Genomic DNA, 20,890 nt, shown 5'->3' with positions numbered 1-20,890 from the left:
AGAGCAACACAGAGGGTTATTGGTTATCATACCTCTGAGGATCTGGATGCAACCTTTAAGCCAGGCAGCTTTACTTGCTAAGAAAAACAATGTCCTGCTGCGTGGATTATGAATATCAGACCAAGGTTGTTTAGAGGAGCTGCTGGCTTCTCTGCCCAAGCACTTGGGTCTTGATATCTGCTTGCCATTCTGGTTCTGGCTATACAGATAAAGCAGGAGCGATACACCCTAGTGATGTTGTGTTGTACAGTGTGGGGAGCAGATCTGTTTGCTTGTGTGTAGCACAGTTTTCATTCCAAATATGTCACATACTAGGAAATGCTGTAACCCTTCCTTGCATATGATGCTCTACTAATTGGGCAGGTACGCAATGCCGTGGAAAAAGAGAAATTAGATTACTCTTTGAGTCATACTCAGCCAACTTATAATTCAGCTTCAGCGAGTCTGCTTGGCAAGGACTCACATGAGTGTTTTGAAAGCATGCTTGCATAAGACTGGTGTGAAATAAATAGGAAACTGGGACAGAAGGCTTAAAGCTGTGATATTAGGTCCCAGGGGAATAAGCAAAACAAGGAGAATCCTTTTTGCCTTCCCAGTATTATTTATGCATGGATGCTGTTTAGTGAGACTATCTTCCGAGTCTGCTGCTGGCTTTGAGAGGCAATAGACCATGCAATAGCAGCTATGCCACAAAGCTGTTACACATGGGACTGTGTAATGTGTGTGACCAACTAGCAGGTATTCATGAGGAGGAAGGAATTAAATCCAGATGCTTAATTTGTTTAAAATCAAACAAAAGCATTCAAATTTTGACTTGAATGAAGAAAATGGAAATTATGGTGAGAAGCCATCATTTACCAGCCATTGCTTATTGACCCGGGGAAAGAAGCACATCTTACATATAGTTGTCAAACAGCAAGCAGTATAGGCTTGATCTGTCCTTAGCTGCTAAGTAAGGACAGCCTTGTGACTGGTTACAGTGAAGCAGGGTGCTGCTGGTACACCAGGGTGATCAGGGACACTCTGAGACGCTGTGAGCAGACCACCAGAATATAATGCAGATGTAGCTCTAAGGGCTAATCCTGCAGCAGTAACCTTGATATGAAGCATCTTCTTCATGTGCCCTTTTGCACAGATCTGAATCCCAATTGTCCATAATGCTTGTGAACCCTATTTCAGTGCAAATTAACTAATCTTTCAGGATTATCACCAGTTAGACTTCAGGCATAGTCAGCTCCCTGGATAGAGAGGACAGAGAGCACTGTCTGTATGGATGTACTGGCTGTATGGATGTTGGGCATCCTCTATACCATGCAGTACTACCCCACCAAACCTCCGATGTGAACTCAGGGTACAACACAGCCACTCTGCTCTAAAAGCATTGTTCTGGTGAGCAATAACATGGCCCATAGCTATTTCAGGCACTAAAGAACTGGTTTCTATCATGGCATTTGGCATGGTGGGTAAGAGCTGAATTTATTTGAAAAAAAAAATAAATAAAAAATGGCCTGGAGATGTGGGAGCTGTATGTGGAAGGAACATTTTGCCAACTTGAAAAGAAACTTCTTCAGTGTACAAAAGAGCTCCCAGGTTGTAATTTATTATAATTAAACTAGATGAGGCTGATTCTACAAGGAGGCAGGCCAATTAGTTTGGGATGTCAATTTTTGTTTGCCACTGTCAAAGTTTGTTAAGGGAACTCAATAGATTGCTGGGTTGGCTTTTTTTAATCAGATAATCCCCACATGAAAAGCAGGCAGACAGCCGGGTGCAGAGAAGCACAGAGCAGTTGCCACTGTAAAAAAAAAGCACCTGCCAATGTGGGGCTTGAAGGTGACAGAGGTTTTGCTATGCCTGAGCTGTGGACAACTGGATGGAGAGGTGAAACTCAAGACCTAAACATGGAGCAGATCCCTGTGGGGCAGCTGCAAAGAATGAAAGAAGCCTCAATCGAAAGGTGTTTGAAAGAGAAAACAGCCACTAATAGTCTGGGAGAAAATCTGCCATTCTTGGGGAAGAATTATGTCCTTTTGAGTGGCCCAAATGTGTGGTTCCAGGGCTTTAGACAGGAAAAGTTAATTTTGTCACACATTAACCAGCTCCCATACTCTTCAGACTCTGATATTCTTACTAATATGTGTTAAATACCATCTTCTTAACAGGCTCTACTGTACTACTGAAAGAAAGCAGGTGTTAAATAAAAACAGACATAATTCCCATGGTTTTAACTGATATAGCTCCACTGGAAATTGTTTAGAGTAGTTTGTGTCATATCCTAGCGCTATAAAGACCATTCATCAAATCCAGGTAATAAATTGTTCAATTTTAGAGAGCAATTTGGGATCATAACTGATCTTCAAAAAATGCATTAATTTCAATTTTTTGAGTCAAAAATCTCTGTGGATAGGAAAGAGCTGGGATCATCATAATACCTCCAGCAGCGCCAGGAATTTTAATAATAATCACTTTATGTCACTAATGCAAATATCTGTTCATAAACGTCTCCTTAGGCAGTTCCTGTTTTCAGGTCCTGAAAACATCATCTGCTTTAAACAAACAAACAAACAACAACAACAAAAAATGGTTCAGGACTGGCTCAGTCCTTAGTGAATGTGTAACACCATCTTTCTGCAGGCACATCTCCAGTTCTGCTATCAGTCAAAGCACTGTTGCAAATCTGATTCTCTGTGAAACTTGAATTAAGCAGAAACTTGGGGAATAGAAAAAGGTGTAGAAGGCTGAAGGACAGATCTTTAGCTGTTATAAACTGTTACAGTATGAGTTATTAATGCCACCAAGACAGTTTATACCAACTGATAATCTGCTCTGAAATTTGAGGATCGTTGGCAAATTCTCTTTTGCAGTACAAATTTAGTCATTTCCTGAAACTGCATGTTACAGTTAAGCTTAACAAAACTATCCAAGCTTATTTAGAAAGCCGACAGTTATTTCCTACGTAGCTGTCTGTTTTGTGATTCACCTAACACCTTACTGAAAGTACGTGTTGCAAAAATAAAGGAACTATTTCTCATGACTGCCTACCAAAATGGTACCCAATATGTATACTGTATTGGAGGACACAACAATTAACATTCAAGTCCATTTATTATTCTCAATATTTTTTTCCAACATGTACAGTTTACTTGGTACTATTTTGTGTTTTAATTTAGAAAAGAATGACAGTTTTCCTCAGCATTGCAATGTGCGTTTTAGTTTGTTCTAATGAAGACAAATTCCTCTCAATCAGGTTTGTTCTGTGCATTAAATGAGACAGATGGCAGAGTTGCTGTATTGGTAACGATTCCAAGATTTTAAGCTTACTTGGAATGTAGTAGTTTGTGTTCCCCAGCTAAAAAGTGATCAATATCTCAGATGGAAGAGCAGTCGGTTCTGTCTTTCCAGAATTTTTCTGGCATGCCCACAGTTCTTCATTAGAAAGCTGAAAATCTGAAGGTTCCACAGAAAGGCATAAAAGAGGTACATTCAGACAAATTTGTAAAATACGGTCCAGCAGATGTCTCTGTCTTGGTTGAAAATTAATATATGTTTCCAAAGCTCTGCCAGAACAGAGTATATTATCTTCCAGAGGAGAATCTGCAACTGACTGGGATGTAGTGCTCCTTCCCTTTCCTCTGTTTGGTCCTGAGAGTGGCACTGTGTTCAGTTGGAAGCCTTTAATCTGCCAGCCCATAATAATTAATGCCATGAAATTAGTGTTGAAATGTAAAACCCAAATGGGAACTGCCTTGATCATAGGAATCTGTGCTAGATGCCCACATCATGGACTCTCTGAAACTGAGAGAGGTAAAACACGGAAACTGCTGAAAACCATTGGGTTCTGAACAGCGCTCAGATATGCCAGTCTCCGAAATCCTGGAGCCGTTTCAAACACAGAAGGCTGCAGGCACTGGCTGGATAGACATTGTCACTGTTTAAGGCATCATAGAAAGGAACGAAATAATCTTTTGTGCTAAGCAGAAGTAAAGTATTACTCAAGTAGATAAAAATGTTTTTGCCTTATTAAAATATTACAACTATAAAGCAATCCTCACTGTTATCTTCTTCATAATGCCTCAAAAATGATATCATTTATATTTGTTTTGTGAAAAATACCTATTTTTTCAGTGCTAAGATGAAGTATTCAAGATCGAGCAAACCACTAATTTGCAGAGAACATCGTATATGAGGGAAGGTATAAGTACAAGAGGACATTATCTTCATGTACATTCCTGGTTTTGGCACAGTCTGATTTTATACACACAAACACATACTGTTTGAGGTATATCCAACCCTAGGAATACTAAGAAACAGTTCTATTCAGTTATCGTTTCTGTTGACTTTGTCTTAACACTTAATTCATACTTGATTTCAGGGAAGGTTAACCTGTGTTCAGACAGTATTTTCTCCAAAGATGATGATGTCTTGGGTTCAGCTAAATGGGAGAAGGGTGCATGCACCACTAGAGCATTGTCACCTAAAAACAATAGACTCCACCTCTATTATATTTATTAACATTCTCATTAGTTCATATCAACAAATAACACAAATAGACTTTATAAGGGAAAGAATCAAGACAAGCCTTCATCTACTTCACGTCTGCTCAGACTGGAAAAGACAGGGGATGCATCCTTCAAGAGAAGACTGGAAACTGAGAATCTGAATGCTGTTGGACCAGAAATTACCAGCCGAATACTATTTAGGACATTTATGAAGGCCCTTAGTTCAGCTTCTATTTGAGAGGTGGAGATATACGTATTGAAAGGAATGTCCTTCCTGACAATCCCACCAAAGAAACCAGAAAATGACAAAGCGCAAATGCCCACAAACCCTGATGAATTTATGCTGATGCTGAGGCACATAGGCTGTGTAGAAAGACATAACTCTCTGGTGTATACAACTGTGCACACCATTTTAAACAGCAATTAAGAAGAAAGAAACACAAAGTTATGGTAAAAAGACTACCAGTTGCCCAAAGAAAGTAGATTTTGTGTATCACTTTATGCTAGTGGTGACAGAATAGAAAACAAAATACCACAGAGTTACATACGTGTTCTTTGTCTAGAAGTATTTACAAATAACTTTACAAATTTTTATACACATTTTCAGGTTTGCTTGTTTACTTTTAAATTAAGAGAAAAGTTAGTCCCCAGAGGCTTCTAAGGCTGCAGTTGGTGCCTTATACTGTACATTCATGCTTGGCTTCTTCCTGGGAGAAGGGAGGAAAAGAGTTTAAAAATGTGCAAAACACAGACACTTAAAAAGCCCTGGATTTAAAGGTTCCTAGAGACTGACATCCATAGAGTGGTCATTCTGCTTCTCAAATCAGAGACACTATTGTTGCTGGGCTCAGGGCAAAAGAGATTAGGAAGGAGAAGGAGCCATATATGAATTGCGATAATGAGATGAGTACATTAGTGCTGGAACATCTGGCTAAGAAGAGTCATCGATCAATTCCTACTGCATAGAGCAGTTAAGAAAATACAAGGAGTGGACATTGTGGATTTTAAATACAGCATTGAAATGATCTCTTTTACACTGTTATGGTTTCACTCGTGCTGTATGTTTTGGAGTCAAAATCACTGTTTACTGACACAATCTTGACCAGGCACAGTATGATTCTGTCAGTTAAAAAATACTGTCTTCCTTGAGAAAGATGCATCCTTCTCATAGTTTTCACAGGTTTTGTTTACATGCCTGAACACTAACTCTTGTAAAAATATTAAAATTAAAAAAGAAAAATTTACAATTTACAAGTGTCCATATAAGTAAATCATTCAAAAAATCCAGATAATCTACAAGGATCTACCAAATAACAATGCTGATAATGACACTGAGCCTGTGGGAAGAACAATCCACGTGCCGTGAGAAACGGATGGTGGGTTTCTTCCAGAAGGATGAGTCACAAGGTTCGTCTTTTCTTCTAAAATCTGTTTCTTCAGCTACAACAGCAGAAGTCTTGAGTCAATGCTCATTACTTACTTCGACCTATAAAACAGAATATATGAATTACTTACAAATGAAAACCTGTTCTGTACATCTTATTTGTGAGATGTACCTTCACAACAGCTGACAGGTTAGTAACTAATGAACAAGTGGATAAAACACCTCTAGACACTAATTTCCTCAGCTGTAAGACACAGATATAAGGTCAAAAAAGAAAAGCTGGTTACAAAGTGGTAGCTTTGCATCATGCATACCACAAAAGCAAAAAAAACTATCTTGGGAAAAACACAGGAGGTAGGGAAAAATGCCTGAAGCTCACATAGTAATAAATTCTTTTCAGCATAATATATTTTAACAGCGTAAGATGTATATTCACCAGGCTACAGAATTCTCATCTGATGACAAATGTACATTTCAGCTGGACTCACACATTTATAGTCTTCATCACTATCACCTGCCTGCTGAATCTATGTATTTTTTTGTCTGCCTGTAAACTGTGTTCACTTGGATAATTTTGGAAAATCTATGATGGCTTTTCATAGCAATTTCATGGTGGCTAGAGTCTCAGGAGAAGATACAAACAGGGCAGGATCACAGAGACCCATCATAGAGCAGTAACCTCTCCATTGGCAGTTTCATCAATCTCAAAAGCAGAACCTAGGAACATCCCTAGAAGTGCTCTGTCTTCTCTGGAATTACGAGTTCAGTGCCTGTCCAGACAGGGCTGCCCAAAACTATAGAAGCAATGAATCAGACCTACTCATCCCAGATGTAATGGTGCACATGTAAAGTTTAACTTCTGCAACCAGATAATAACAGCAACAAAAAACCCAAGTGCAAACCAAAATGCAACATTTTTAATTTCTTCACATCATTAATAATCATAATGAAACAAAACAATGAAATTAAAATGCAACATTCTGTTTTGTTTTGATTTTGTATCTCCATACTTCTCTATTTTACATCTAGCAGTACATGGAAGCAATTTTAATTACTACCAGGTGAACTGGCTTTAGATATTGTGCTTGAAACAAATGAAAACACAACAGTATTCTTTATAGCCCATGTGTTTTAGTCCCAGAGAGAACATGACAATTTTTTTCCACTCCCTCTGTTGTTCCTCCCACCTTATCCACATTTTAATTGAAACTGCATGGTTCAGGGCAAAGATTCTCCTTCTGCTAGTCCAATGGTCTAATGGAGTTATAGGCAGAACCAACAGCAGACATGCTATGTTTATTCAGATTTAATCTATACTTGGAGACAAAAAGGAAGATGACTCTTAGACTTGTTAATGATTAGCAATTATTGTAGCACCAAGCAGGTATCATACTGAGTATGAGTACTCAATAAAAACTGAGAATGTCTTCTACATCTTCTACATACTTTCAATGAGGCCACAGAACCTTTTTTTTTTTTTTTTTTTTCAATGCCTTATGTTTAGTTAATTTATGAATGAAGGAAGGGAGATGAAAGGGATGAGAAAGCAGGGTATATAGCCTAGCTTTATAAAAAGCATCACACTAATCTTTCCCATGAGTAAAGTGGTGAAGATGGCAAAAGATCTATAACCTTTATTAAGGCTTTTAATGTATTTAACAGGCATTATTCATGTTCACTTCTCAATTAATAGAAATGGAGTTTTTCACTGGATATCAGAAGTCACATTTCTTAGGGATACTATGGATTTTCAGACTACATATAACTGATATTGATAGCAATTAACTTCTTAAAAGAAGTCAGGAAGGCTGATGTGCTGCAGACAGATAAGCATCTGCAAATTTCTGGCACAGTCCTCTGACTGTTCAAATGGTTTCCAGCAATTTAATCCAGACTTTGATCACTGATATTATTTTTCCTCCTTGCTTAAGTAAAGATGTTTTCTGTAGCTTTCAGTGCCTAAAAACATGACATCAATAAAGAAGAAAATACAATGTAATTTGTTTTACAGTTTTATACTTCTAGCAGCCATAAAGAAGCCAGATAAGATCCTTCCAACTACAACTGCAGGTACAAGAATACCTATCCATAGGAAATGGGAAGATGGCATTTATTTTCCTGTATAAAGAGCTCACCAACATCCCCCATGTCCTCCAAGGTATTTAACCTAAATCTGCTACCAAAGAACAAACTCTCATATTCTGTGTGTGCCCCCCCCCCTTTTTTTTTTTAAACATATGAACAGATTTTACAAGAATGTATATATAAATCCTTCCTGAAAATGTTTTTTTTTTTTTTTTTTTTTTTTTTTTTCCCTTCTCCTTTAGTTACATTGAGTTTGCTCAATGACTGTTTTAAAACTAACCTCAACACAGCTTTAGAGATTAAAATTGTATATGGAGAGGTGTAAATGTTGTGTTGTAGCTGTGGCTTTCTTCTTCCCAGATACGAATTTCATATATTCATTTTCAAGCATCTTATTAAGAATGGTCAAACCTCCTTTCTGCCATCATCTTTTCCATATAAAATGCAGTAAAGCCAGCATCTAGTGAAATATTACTGAAAATATGTATTCCAACACAGAGAGTATACTTATTATCACGTCAAACTCCTTATTATTGTTTATTGTTGTTGTTGTTGTCTTAAGGTGATATTTCTCCCCATTCTAACATGTACTGTCACACTGAGATTGTGCTTTTCTCCTTTCTCGGCTTTCATAATCCTACAGTTTTTACTCACTAAATTTGAATAAAATTTTGTTCATTTTTATTTCTGCAAACTGAAAGCTGCAGCATGTGTAAAATGTATTTACAAGACATGCAAATATTAGTAATGTCTCAAGCAGAGTTTTGGTGTCAAGTGTCCACTCAAAACATTTTGTTAGCAACTGTCCTCTTTAAATTAAAACTCCTAGAATATGTAACCATGCATACACTAGGAAAAACCTTCAAACTCATTTTAATTCTCTTAACTGATAAGTAAAATACAGTAAGTCATTAGATCAAGTTCAGTCAGTTAGCTGCACTTGGGTTTCGTGTTGCATTTAAGATGCCCAAAAGGCCCAAATATAAATTTAAAGATGAAAAGCATCGAGGCATTTCTTAAAAACATCTAAGAAGAATTTGCTAATGAACATCTTACTTTTTGCCAGTAATATTATGAAATATAATCTATTCAAATTTATCTTAGCTTCTGCCAAAATACATGTGCTGCTAACATCTCCCTGTACTTTATTTTTTTTTCATATAAAATGAACAGATATGTATCCAAATTAATTCATTAGGTAGCAGAGAGTACTTCGTAGGAAGACTCTATGAAAACTGTGATTTTTGTAGTGGGAGCAAATAACTGACAACAAAGAGATAATGAAGTTTCAATGAAACCCTACAGAGGATTTAAAGCCAACTAGCAGTTTTTCAGCAAACAGTTTTTCTTCCAGTATCTTAACTGACAACAGAGATAATGAAGCTTCAATGAAAGTTTACAGATAGATTTTAAGCCAACTAGCATTTTTTCAGCAAACATTTGTCTTCCAGTAGCTAGAAGGTTCTGTTTTTCCATAAATGGGTTAATCCCATTAAGGTTTATGAAGCAGAAACCATAAACTAGCTCTCTTTCTGCTAAAAAGTCAGCAGGAAACAATTCCATCCCTTACTGCAAGCCTCTCCTTGTGTTAAGCCAAGGCATGTCACGGCAGACATCGTGATATCTACTAATCCTTGTTTTAGCAGATGTGTCATCAATGACAAAGTGTCCTTATTATCATGTTTTATGTGGATTATTTTTTAATTAAGTTCTTATTGAAGTATAATTAAATTATTAGTAACCTCATGCCAAAATTATTTCAGGAGAAAGTTAGCTTTCAGTCCAGTTAGAAGGATTAATGTGGTCCATAGGACCAGAACCTTACCTACAGGCTTTACAGGCTTTAACTCAACATGCTCCTGGGGGGGCTGTCGGTAGGAGTATGTGTCAAGTCCGCCTATGAAATCAACTGAAAATACAACAGTGCCAGAAATGAACAAATGGAAATGAAAGTATGTCAACTGAAAAATAAGTATGGACAAATTATATTAAAAAAAATAGTAAACACATGCACAGGTTTGCATAACAGAAATAAACAAGCAAAAATACTGTGGAAGTGTCTTCCAGAAGGCTCTGTGCTCTGTCATCTTTAAGATCCACATAGCACTGTGCCTGGCCAGACAAGGCAGCACTTGGCTGACCAGACATGCAAGCTCCTTTCAGCACACATGCATATTCACGTATCTGCAGAATACATAGATAAAAACCACTGTGGAATAACGTAGCTTCTTGTTTTAAGAGCAATCTCAGCATAAATTTCATAATTCAGATTCCGCTCCAAGTGTTTAGAAATTTAGCTGGTGGAAACTATTTAGTTCATGAACCTAATTTCTCCCCAACTTTCATAAACCAATGGACTCTCATGAATGTAAGGAAACAAGACAAACCAAGTGAGTCCACTGAGTTGAGAATAAATAGGTAACAGTTGGATGTGAAAAAGCAGCATAATCTTCTCTGAATTTGTGGGAACAGTGAGTCTTTTCAGAATCCTTCCAATTTCTTTCAACATTTCTGTCACAAACAATGTGGGGATATCTGCCCTTGATACACTTTTGGTTCCTTTTACTGTCATAATGATTTTTAAATTACAATGTTTTAGCCAAAATCTTGTATCTTGCTACTCTTGGTAAGATTTTCAACAGCTTCAAGAAGACACACTTCCAAGCTACCATGGAAATCTAAAAGCAAGTTTGGAATGAAGATGATTTTTCTGATGATTTAGGAGGGCTTTTCACAGAAGCAATGTAGAGCTGACAGTCACAGCACATTAGGATTCTTTGGTCACATGAAAGGCAACTGCCTTTATTTGTTTATACACAAGCACATATATAAGTCCTAAACTGAATTTATGTCCTCATGTTAATCACTGTATGAGGACCTGTACCGGGTTTATGTGGCAAGGTTTTGGTAGTGGGGGGCTGTAGGGATGGCCTCTATGCGCAGAGCCCAGCAGCTGCCCCATGGCAGATCAGAGCTTGCTCCATAACAGACCTGCTGCTGGCCACAGCCAAGATAGTAAGCGATGTTGGTTGGGCCCCTGAGAAAGCAGATTTAAGAAAGGGAAAAGAAAAACAAACAAACAAAAAAATGCTGTGCAACAGCAGCTGGGAGAGAGGGGAGAGAACCAGCCCTGCAGCCCCCCAGGTGAGTGCAGCAGGAGGGCAGGAGGTGCTCCAGGCAGGCAGCAGCAGTTCCCCTGCGGGCTGTGGAGAGGCCCCTGGTGGAGCAGGCTGTCCCCCTGCAGCCCATGGGTCCCACATGGAGCAGATCTCCACGCTGCAGCCCGTGGAGGAGCCCCCGGTGGAGCAGGTGGATGTGGCCTGGAGGAGGCTGCGGCCCATGGAGAGCCCCCGCAGGAGCAGGCCCCGGGCCGGAGCTGCAGCCCGTGGAGAGGAGCCCACGCAGGAGCAGGGGTCTGGGGGGAGCTGCCCCCCGTGGGGGACCCGTGCTGGAGCAGTTTGCTCCTGGGGGATGGACCCCGTGGTACAGAGCGGTGTGGGAGCAGTTCTTGAGGAGCTGCTGCCTGTGGGCAGCCCCCGCAGGCTCAGTTGGGGAAGGACGGCATCCCGTGGGAGGGACCCCACGGGGAGCAGGGGCAGGGAGGGACCAGGAGGGAGTGGTGGAGACAAAGCGTCAGGGGCTGACCGCAGCCCCCATTCCCTGTTCTCTGCACTGCTCGGGGGGAGGACGTGGAAGAGGGTGGCTGGGGAGATGGGGAGGTGGTTTTAGCTTGCTTTTTTTTTTTTTTTTTTTTTTCTTTTTTTTTTTTTTTCTTTTTTTTCCCTGTTCTAGCTTGTTAGTAATAGGTAATAAATTAGATTAATCTCCCTACGCTGAGTCAGTTTTACCTGTGATGATAATTGTTGAGCAATCTCCCTGTCCTTATCTTAACCCTTGAGCCCTTTCCATTGTATTTTCTCCCCCTTTCCCTTTGAGGATGATGGGTGAGAAGGTGGTTATGGTGGAGATCAGCTGAGTAAAACCACCACAGCTCCTAATATGAAACACCCCCTTTCCCAGCACTGTATGTACAAGGCAAACAGAGAAAGAAAGAGTGCTCATCCAGGCTGAGGGGGATGGAGAAACGAAGCTTAGAGACTGAAGGACTGATGAAATGTCCGATAAAATCTGTGGAAATGCCGCTGCTGATTTTAATTGCCTCTTGAGTCCAGAAAAGGAGTAGCTTAGATGAAAACTGAACTTGATGTACTTCAATCATGCAGCATCCCCTCAGCTGCAACAGTATTAGAACTGCCTGAGCAGGACATTACACTCACCAGCTAGCCCAGTCTGAGTGTCAGACCCAACCTATTTTCACCTCCTCCTTATACTGCTTTGCTTTTATGTTGGAGCCCCCCTTCAGAATGCTATAACAAAATAAAACACCAAAAATCAAAATTGCTCTAAGCACTAATGGGACCAAGAGATACATTTGCAGATATACTCTTGTAAAGATTGATTTATAAAATATCTAGATGTATAATGTAAGACATAACTACTGCTTCATTTTTAGAAGAAATCATGTCTTTAGTAATAGATTTTTTTATTATTATTGTTATTTTTGTGTGTGTGTGTGGTTATACGCCTTAGTTTTCCCAGCTCTCTGAAGAGGATTTTTTTTTCCCCTGAGGACATGATAGAAAGAGTTAGCAAGTATGTTTTTGAGTTAATTCACCACTTCAGAACCACACATCATTCCTCTCAGCAATCAACAACATAATCTGCAACTGTAAGCAGGAAGAGAATTTAAAATAACAAGTTCTTCTACAAGCAGGTCTCTTGGAGAAAGACATGAAGTCAGTATGTATTAATGACTGGCAACATAGATATGTCTTTGTCTGACAAAGAAAACATAAATTTAATAGCACCATCAGAAAAGTTTTGAGATGAGCTGTTCAAATCTGTTTAGCTGAGGCTTTCTATTTTGCAATGAAAGACGTATTTTATAGTACTAAAGCTGAAGTTTGACTTAAAATTCATGTGAAGATAATTCTCAAAGCAAGAAGCTGCTCTATCATACAAGACAATGGAATGTGCCATTTTCCATTATGCACTCTATTTTATGGCTGATAGCTCTTTAATATGAAGATTCACCATCAGTTATTTGAATTAAGTTACTTTTCATTTCAAAAATTCCCTCTGATTTTACCTGATATTTTCAGCATTTATGTCTAGAAGACTCCCAGGACTAAGACTGAAAAGGGCCATTAAATAAAACTTTACATTGACTGAAATTTTAGGATGCATACATCTAAAGAGATGTATGCATGTTGAGCTGGGCAAAAGTAAAGAGCAATAACATTTGTATAGGTTTCCCAAGGGGAAAACATTAATTTAAGGCTGATATTGAATAATTGATTTTTTTTTTTTTTTTATTCCTGACTAATGGATTATGGATAATACCTGCCATACATTCTTAGGATTACAACAATTAACTTCAGAAAGCTGCATACAACTGGAAGTAAGTTCAATGGAAAATAAAATAATTTTCTATACAGTTCTATAGTTCTATGCTTTATTATTATTATTTTTAAAGCAACATGTCATCAGTAGAGATATTCAGTCACTAGACAAGGAACACCCCATGGAGTCCAGTCATTAACTACAGTCATGCAGAGAGAAACTTAAAATCCTAGGGAGAGGATTTTTTAGCACCCCACAGATAATAGCAGGTTACAGCAGAAACTGGTTATTTTATCTGCAGCTGGCTGCAAAACATGATCCATATTCCCAGGGAATTTTTCTCTCCTTGTGTCACCTCAGTTTTGTGGTCATGCTGGATGCTTAATGGCCAGTGTGAAATGTTCTTTCAGAGTTCACTACCTGCTGGGCTTGGAAGTGCAAATTTGTGCTGGCTGCCCACTGTGGGTAGTCCATTAAAATGATGTTCATTCACTCATGGGCCATATCAGAGGAATAGTTGTCATAATCTGTCTGAGTGAGAAAAGTGCAACATGCTGGTAGCTGAAGAAGGTGTATCCACTGTCATCAATAGTTTTGAGGGTTATACTTTGGTAGATGGATGACATTTAGGTATGCCTCACTACTATTAATGCAGTGCATTCACCCATATGCCAGTTAAATTTTCCTCTCCCTTTGAAGGTAGCACAGAAGAATCAGACATCTGAAAAATCCCTTCTCCTTTGCCACCCTCTCATCTGGAATTCAGCTTCTCTGGCAATATCCCACTGACCTGCTGGCAGGCCCTGTGCAAACAGCTGCCAGAGCTTGTCAGCCAATAGGTATATTACTAATTTCTCCTTTCAAAGCTGGCACATTCTAAGTGTGTCTGGAGGGAGGTGCAGGATATGAACAGAGCAGTGATATGCAGATAGCATAATTCTTAGTAAAACCTGCAGCCTCTTGTGCTGAAATCGCTTAGATTCTCTTGATGTTTGCCTCTCCGTTTTATAAATCAGAATAAGCCCTCAAAATGATGGCTGGAATGGATGGCACCTTCAGCTGTCCCCTGTCGCAGAGTGGCAGGCTAGAAGCTACTCGCTTGTGTGCTTTTATGTACAGAAGATTTTCTTAACCAATGGGGCTCCAAATGCTATTTTGCATTGCATTTTTTCCCACTGCGCTAAGATTTTTTGAACGGCAAAATAGTAATGCAATCACATTCATTAAGAAAAGTATGTACCTGGGGTGGTTGTAACCAATGAAAATAAGTGACAGGTAGTAAGACAAGGAGCCAAAGCCTATGACAAAGAAGCAAAAATGGGGAACTGACATTAAGTCAGTGCTACATGCACAAAGTCCAAAGTTTGGACTTTCCAATGTTTGCACTTGAAGCATATATAAACTTTCCAGATAAGCACCTGTGGGTTTTGTTTGTTTGTTTTCCCATTAGGTCTCAATTTTTTCAGTTTTGTCAAAAAATACACTGTTCTTCCATCTGAACTACTCAGATTGATCCAGTTATCTGCTAGGAGCCAATACTATCACACTTCATATTACATCTGAGTAGCTGAGCCTCTAGTCATGTGGCAGAAGAATCACACATTGCTTTGCAGCATCCCAGGAATAGCTTCTTATTTATGGAGAGGACTAAAGAAGGGAAAACGTGCAAGACAGTTAAGAAAGGAAGAAAAAGAAACATCAGTAATAATGTGCCACTTTGATTGTTTTTCTGTCTCTATGAAGTATTAGAAGACAGGAAGAAGTGGTAGCAAACTACTGAGAAACAACCTCTTGCACAAACTTTTATAACCATCAGCTGGAAGGGGAATATTTCATGGTTCCACTCTAATTATTATGATTTGGCACCAAATTTTCTTTTTAGTCTTCACCTAGTGAGATAGTTCATCATTTTTAAAACTGCCCCACATTTTAAAAAGTGAGCCCTACTCTGATCACCACACTTCTCTGCAGGACTGCACTAAAGGAAAAATCCTCTCACAAGCAGCCTTGAACTGGTATGGAAATCTTAACTATGGTCTCTGCTACTGAACTCTCCTCTAATTTTAATAGTGTTTTGACAACCAAGATATTCATATAAGATGTTCAGATCTTTTATTCTTCAAGGATGCAGCTGTCCAGTAAGATGAAAGAAGTCTGGGGAACATCAAAGATGTTAGGAGGTGGAGGTGGCTCAGACCTTCTCACCCCAGTTTCCCCAGCCCTTCTGAATCTGAAAAAAATCTTTCCAAAACATTTTCCATGCCATGTCTTTGACAGCTATTTACACCCATGCCATGCCATTACTGAAGTTAAAAGGCAGGCTGCCTGATTGCATATATTTTCTTAAAATACATATTTATCAATCACTTTCAAGTCATTAAGAACTCATGGCCATTACAGGGTAAAAATTTCTGGTAGAGTATGGTGATCACCCATAAAGTCTATAGAAAAAAAATACATATCACGAGTACTTAACACTAACATAGAATCAGAAAAAGCAGTTTCAGCTGCAAATATGTAGGGATTCTTTCTTTTAGGCTTAAGCAAACACCAGTTTTTCATGATGTGCTATCTGCAAATCTGTACTTGAAGCTTAAGTTGTTGAGGAATAGTTTTGCATTTTGGTTTAAAATGATTTATTATATTCTTTCTAAATATATATCAAAGCTTCATCTGTTTAGCAAAACAAATCAGCATGGGCATCAGACATCCCATACATGTCTGCATAGTTGACTACAGCTTATGTTATTCTTCTGCCAGGCTGTCCTAATGAAATATTTCTGATGATACATTTTCTTCCTATATAGGCCACTATTCTGTTCCTCATTTTTCTTAAATTTTGTCTTGATGACTAAAATACTTGTCTAATGACTAATGTCTAAATAACTTGCTATATATTTGTGGAAAAAAAGCATATGGAAAATATATCTAAAACCACTTCAAACAAATAAAGCTTCCCCCTCCCTCTCTTCTTCTCCCAAGGCTTGTATTTAAAGGTGCTATTGCTAGTTCTAAAATAAGATTGTTTCAAAGAAAGTGAAAGGTAGCTTTCTTTCTGCCTATGATCAAAGAAAGTTACAAATGATTCCAATTTATAACTTCTTATTCCTTTCAATATGGGTGATAATAAAGTTGGTACAAGTAATTTTCCCTATAGAATTTATATGTGATTACAGTCTTTTTTATGAAGTAAGAAAATGAGAAAAATGAAAAATCTCAGCTCACTTGATTTCACTAATAATTTTTTTTTTCCTCTTTGGCACCCTTTCTAATTTAATCTCCTTTGGTGCAGAATGCTCTGGGATTTTTATTATTATTTTTTAAATAGAATGGTTTGACTTGGAAGGGACCTTAAAGATGATCCAGATCCAAATCCCTGCCATCAGCAGGGACACCTCCCACTAGATCAGGTTGCCCAAAGCCCCATCCAGCCTAGACTTGAACACTTGAACACAACTTCTCTGGGTATCCTGTTCCAGCACCTCACCACCCACTGAGTGAAGAATTTCTTCCTTATATATAATTTCTCTTTTTCTTACCATTAAAGTTACCATACTGCATTTATACATATTAAGATGGTAAAGGAAAATAATCCATGCATAGAAGATGATAAATACCCAGAAACTACACCTACCAATTAAGTTCACATAGTACCAAGACAGAGAGAGACAATGCCAATGAGTTTTTGTTATGCACACCCAGTTAGCTCTCTAAACTGGCAGAATAGTCAAGAATAAAGTAGAAGGCTGTTACAACTTCAATCCCATCTCCAAACACATGATCTTCACAATAAATATGTCCAAACTGACTTCAGAAAAGGCAGAACTCTGAATCTGCTTTTTGAAGATATGCTTTGATCTTTTTTGGTAGTTTGATTCAGGAAGAACAGGACACAACTGAGAGAGGCACCACAAGATGCTGGCAGTCGTCTCCCCAAGACAAGGCTGTGGAGAGGAACAGCAAACCAGGTGGGCCCCAGAAGTGATGTAGAGCAGACACTGCTAGGACTGGGGAGGGTGAGCAAAGTTTTCTGCAATTCGAGAAGCCAAAGACCTGGCTAGGACTCAGAAGAGAATGGTGGTTCTCCAATCACATGGACACAAAGGGAGGAAATGTTATAAACCTCTCATTTCTATTCTGTATGATCTAGTAATATTGAGTTTGATATTTAATTGTACTATTCAGGCCATGTTGCAAATTTTCTTGTCTTCTTTTCTTCTTCTTTTTTTTTTTTTTTTTTTTTTTTTTTTTTTTTCCTAATGGCGATATTTTCAATATAGGACTTAAAAATCTGCTTAATGTCTCTTACTGTTAATTTTTTTTTTTTTTTTTTGCAGTCACTCAGGAAAGTCTCCCTTTTTCCTTCCTTCCTGTCTAGTAGCTAACTGCTGTGGTCCAGTTACAGCCTACCAACTTTAACCTGACAGACCTGATATCTTGAACTTTACAACCTGGTAAAATTTATTTCCAATAGTATGAGAGTTCAGATATGAGGTTTGTAGCAAAATATTCATCTTGTATTTTCTTCTCCATAGTATTAGGCACACTAACATTGTGTAACTTTGTTTTACATTTCAGATTGGAGTGGGTTTATGATGGCAAGGTTTTGGTGGGGAAGGGCTTCAGGAGTGGCCTCTGTGAGCAGAGTCCAGCAGCTGCCCCATGTCAGATGAGAGCCAGCTCCAGCCAGCTCCAAAAGGGACTTGTTGCTGGCCAGATCCGAGCCAGGGAGCAATGCTGGTTTGGCCTCTGGGAGAGCAGGTTTAAGGAAGGAGAAAAAAACTGCTGTGCAACAGCAGCTGGGAGAGAGAGGGGTGAGAACCAGCCCTGCAGACCCCAAGATCAGTGCAGCAGGAGGGCAGGAGGTGCTTCAGGCACGCAGCAGAAGTGCCCCTGCGGCCTGTGAAGAGGCCCCTGGTGGAGCAGGCTGTCCCCCTGCAGCCCATGGGTCCCACATGGAGCAGATCTCCATGCTGCAGCCCATGCAGGAGCCCCTGGTGGAACAGGGTCTGGTGGGACCTGCTGCCCTTGAGGGAAGAAGAGGGGGAGGGAGATCAGTTGTAATGCAGCAGCCCAGCAGGGTAAAACCATCACACAGATGAAGCAGTTTCCATTTCCAAAAACCTCCTTCTCATTTATCATCCTACGTTTGACCCCATGAACATCTGGAGCTCTGCATAGAAATCCTGATTTACCACATGATATTAGCTCCTTATTGTTGGGCATTGTATGAATTCCCTCCTTTGCAAATCATGCTCACAGCATGGATATGAACATCATGCTCAGTGATGGTCTGTCTCAGTCCTTGAGGAGGCAGATCCCAGTGCTTTCTACCACACGTCTTCCATGGTTTCAGCAACTTTAAACTCCAAACTACCTTTTTTCCTCTGCTAAGCAGGCAAAATTGCCTTCAGTACAGATAGAATGTTCCTTTCCTCATGCTAGCAATAACTCCCACATTCTCCTTCTTCGACCAACCAGCAGGTAAGCTTGTGGTCCTTCTGTGCCTTCTTTGATTTCAAGTCTACAGATCAGAAATAGAACTGGATAAACTCCTTCTGTGATCTCCAGATTATCAGTCTTCTCCTTTCAATCTTTTATCTCTCTGGATGAGCAGAAACTAGTGACCTCTGATCTTCCCTTTGTTTTTGCCCTTAGTTTTTCCAGATGGGGAAGCCAGCAAAATAATCCTCCTTTTGATCTGTGTCAAACCAACATTCTCCAGTCTCTGTAAATGCATTATTAAGTCCTTATATGGTGCCATTGGTATTCCCTAGAATAAGATCATCCACTATGCTCCATTTCAGAGCTGTTGCAGAAGCACCTGGTAAGTCTTCTACTTAATCACACCCAAGTGCATCAGTGAGCACTGGTTTGTCTCTGTAAGTGCTTTTCTGCAAACAGGAAAACCTATTGTACCTCACATGTTATTGCTTTCCTCCTGCGCTTTTTTCATCTTCAAGTTGTCTTGCTGATCTCTTAATTTTTTATTTATTATTATTATTTTTTTCTGGCATTACCATCGCTCTCACTAATTAAGCTCTTCACACTTGAAGTAGCTGTTCAAAAACACACAATATATATGATTACATTCTCAGCTATGAAAATAGACCTAAGAATATAGAGCACTAAAAACCTGGAGCTTACGATGGCCAGTGGATGATGGACACTTCTTATGATGGAGTGGAAAAAAAGAAATGTCCTGTGTGTCAGAAAACATGATGGCTAGGAAAATGGTTTTCTCATTGTTAGAAAGTTTGTATCATTTCATATTAGGAGAAATATGAATGTGCAAAAGGAGACTAGAGTATGTAGCAGGATTAATACTCATTTTGAAGCCACCAGTGAATCAATCTGTTAATGATAAAGAAAGATAATTCAATACTGACTTCATCAATAAAAAATTCTCTCCCTGAAGAAAGATGAAGTAAAAAATACATTTTTATGAAAGCCTTGTGAGTCTTGAATTACAGTGGTACAAAATAGCACATTGTCCTGATTAATTGTAATGATTATGAAGGAAAAGAAAATGTGCAGAAATCAATGCCAAGGAATAAGAGTCATCTTATAAATGGTGAAAGTAACACAGCATTATTTGGTTTTGCTTCACCTAAACTGTAATATTGAGAAAAACACAGATGTACTGAGATTAAATTTCAGCTAACAAAACCAACTGACTTGAAACAGTCAATATTGACTGTTTCAAGACAAAAGAATGTAAAATGAAGTTTGAATTGAGTCCAGCTATGTCCTAGATCACAGAGGATTCATAAGAAAAGTCTTGGTATGATAAAGAGCTAATAAAACACATAACCAACACAGATTAACTGTAATAAATATAATACAGTTGACAGTAGGCTCAAAATGAGGCAGCAGTGTGCCCTGGCTGCCAAGAAGGCAAACCACATTTTCGGGTGTATTAAACACAGAACAGCCAGCCAGTCAAAAGAGGTGATTCTCCTGAGATATTTAGCATTTGTGCTGCCTCACCTTGAGTACTGTGTGCAGTTCTGGATACTTGAATGTGTACAGACAAGGGCAACAAAGCTGATGAAAGGGCTTGAAGGCATGCCCCATAAGGAGAAGCTGAGGATCCTTGGGTCATCTAGTTGGGAACAAAAGGCTAAGAGGTGACCTCACTGCTCCTTGTACCTTCCTGAGGAGGGGCAGCAGAGAGAGGTGCCAGCCTCTGCTCCCTGGGAACCAATGACAGGACATGTGGGAACAGCACAAAGCTGCACCAGGGGAGGCTCAGACTGGACATTAGGAAAATTTATATACCACAAAGGTAAAGACACTGGAACAAGCTTCCTAGAGAGGTGGTTGAAGCCCTTGTCTGTCACTGTTCAAGAGATATTTAAGCAATATCCTTAATAATATGCTTTAATTTTTAGTTAGCCATGAAATGGTCAATGATTGCTGAAGGTCCCTTCCAACGGAGCTATTCTATTCTATTCTATTCTATTCTATTCTATTCTATTCTATTCTATTCTATTCTATTCTATTCTATTCTATTCTA

General features: G+C 39.0%; 1 protein-coding gene across 3 annotated transcripts in view; it reads right to left on the bottom strand.

The window, feature by feature from the left end:
- Nucleotides 1-3,086: 3,086 nt before the first annotated feature.
- Nucleotides 3,087-20,890, bottom strand: part of NKAIN3 (sodium/potassium transporting ATPase interacting 3) — a 368,461-nt gene continuing 350,657 nt past the window's right edge. For 2 of the 3 annotated variants that reach the window (XM_035317941.1, XM_035317940.1), the window contains exon 6: nt 3,087-5,985. Coding sequence is in view for 2 of the 3 variants with exons in the window: in XM_035317940.1 (XP_035173831.1) it covers nt 5,972-5,985 (14 nt within the window). In the remaining variant the exon portion in view is untranslated. Of the gene's footprint in view, nt 5,986-9,793; nt 9,878-20,890 lie in introns of all 3 variants that reach the window. The other variant, XM_035317939.1, reaches the window with a different exon arrangement.

The sequence above is a fragment of the Oxyura jamaicensis genome, chromosome 2, assembly GCF_011077185.1.
Source record: "Oxyura jamaicensis isolate SHBP4307 breed ruddy duck chromosome 2, BPBGC_Ojam_1.0, whole genome shotgun sequence".
NCBI lineage: Eukaryota > Metazoa > Chordata > Aves > Anseriformes > Anatidae > Oxyura > Oxyura jamaicensis.
This window is presented reverse-complemented; position numbering and strand designations above follow the sequence as displayed.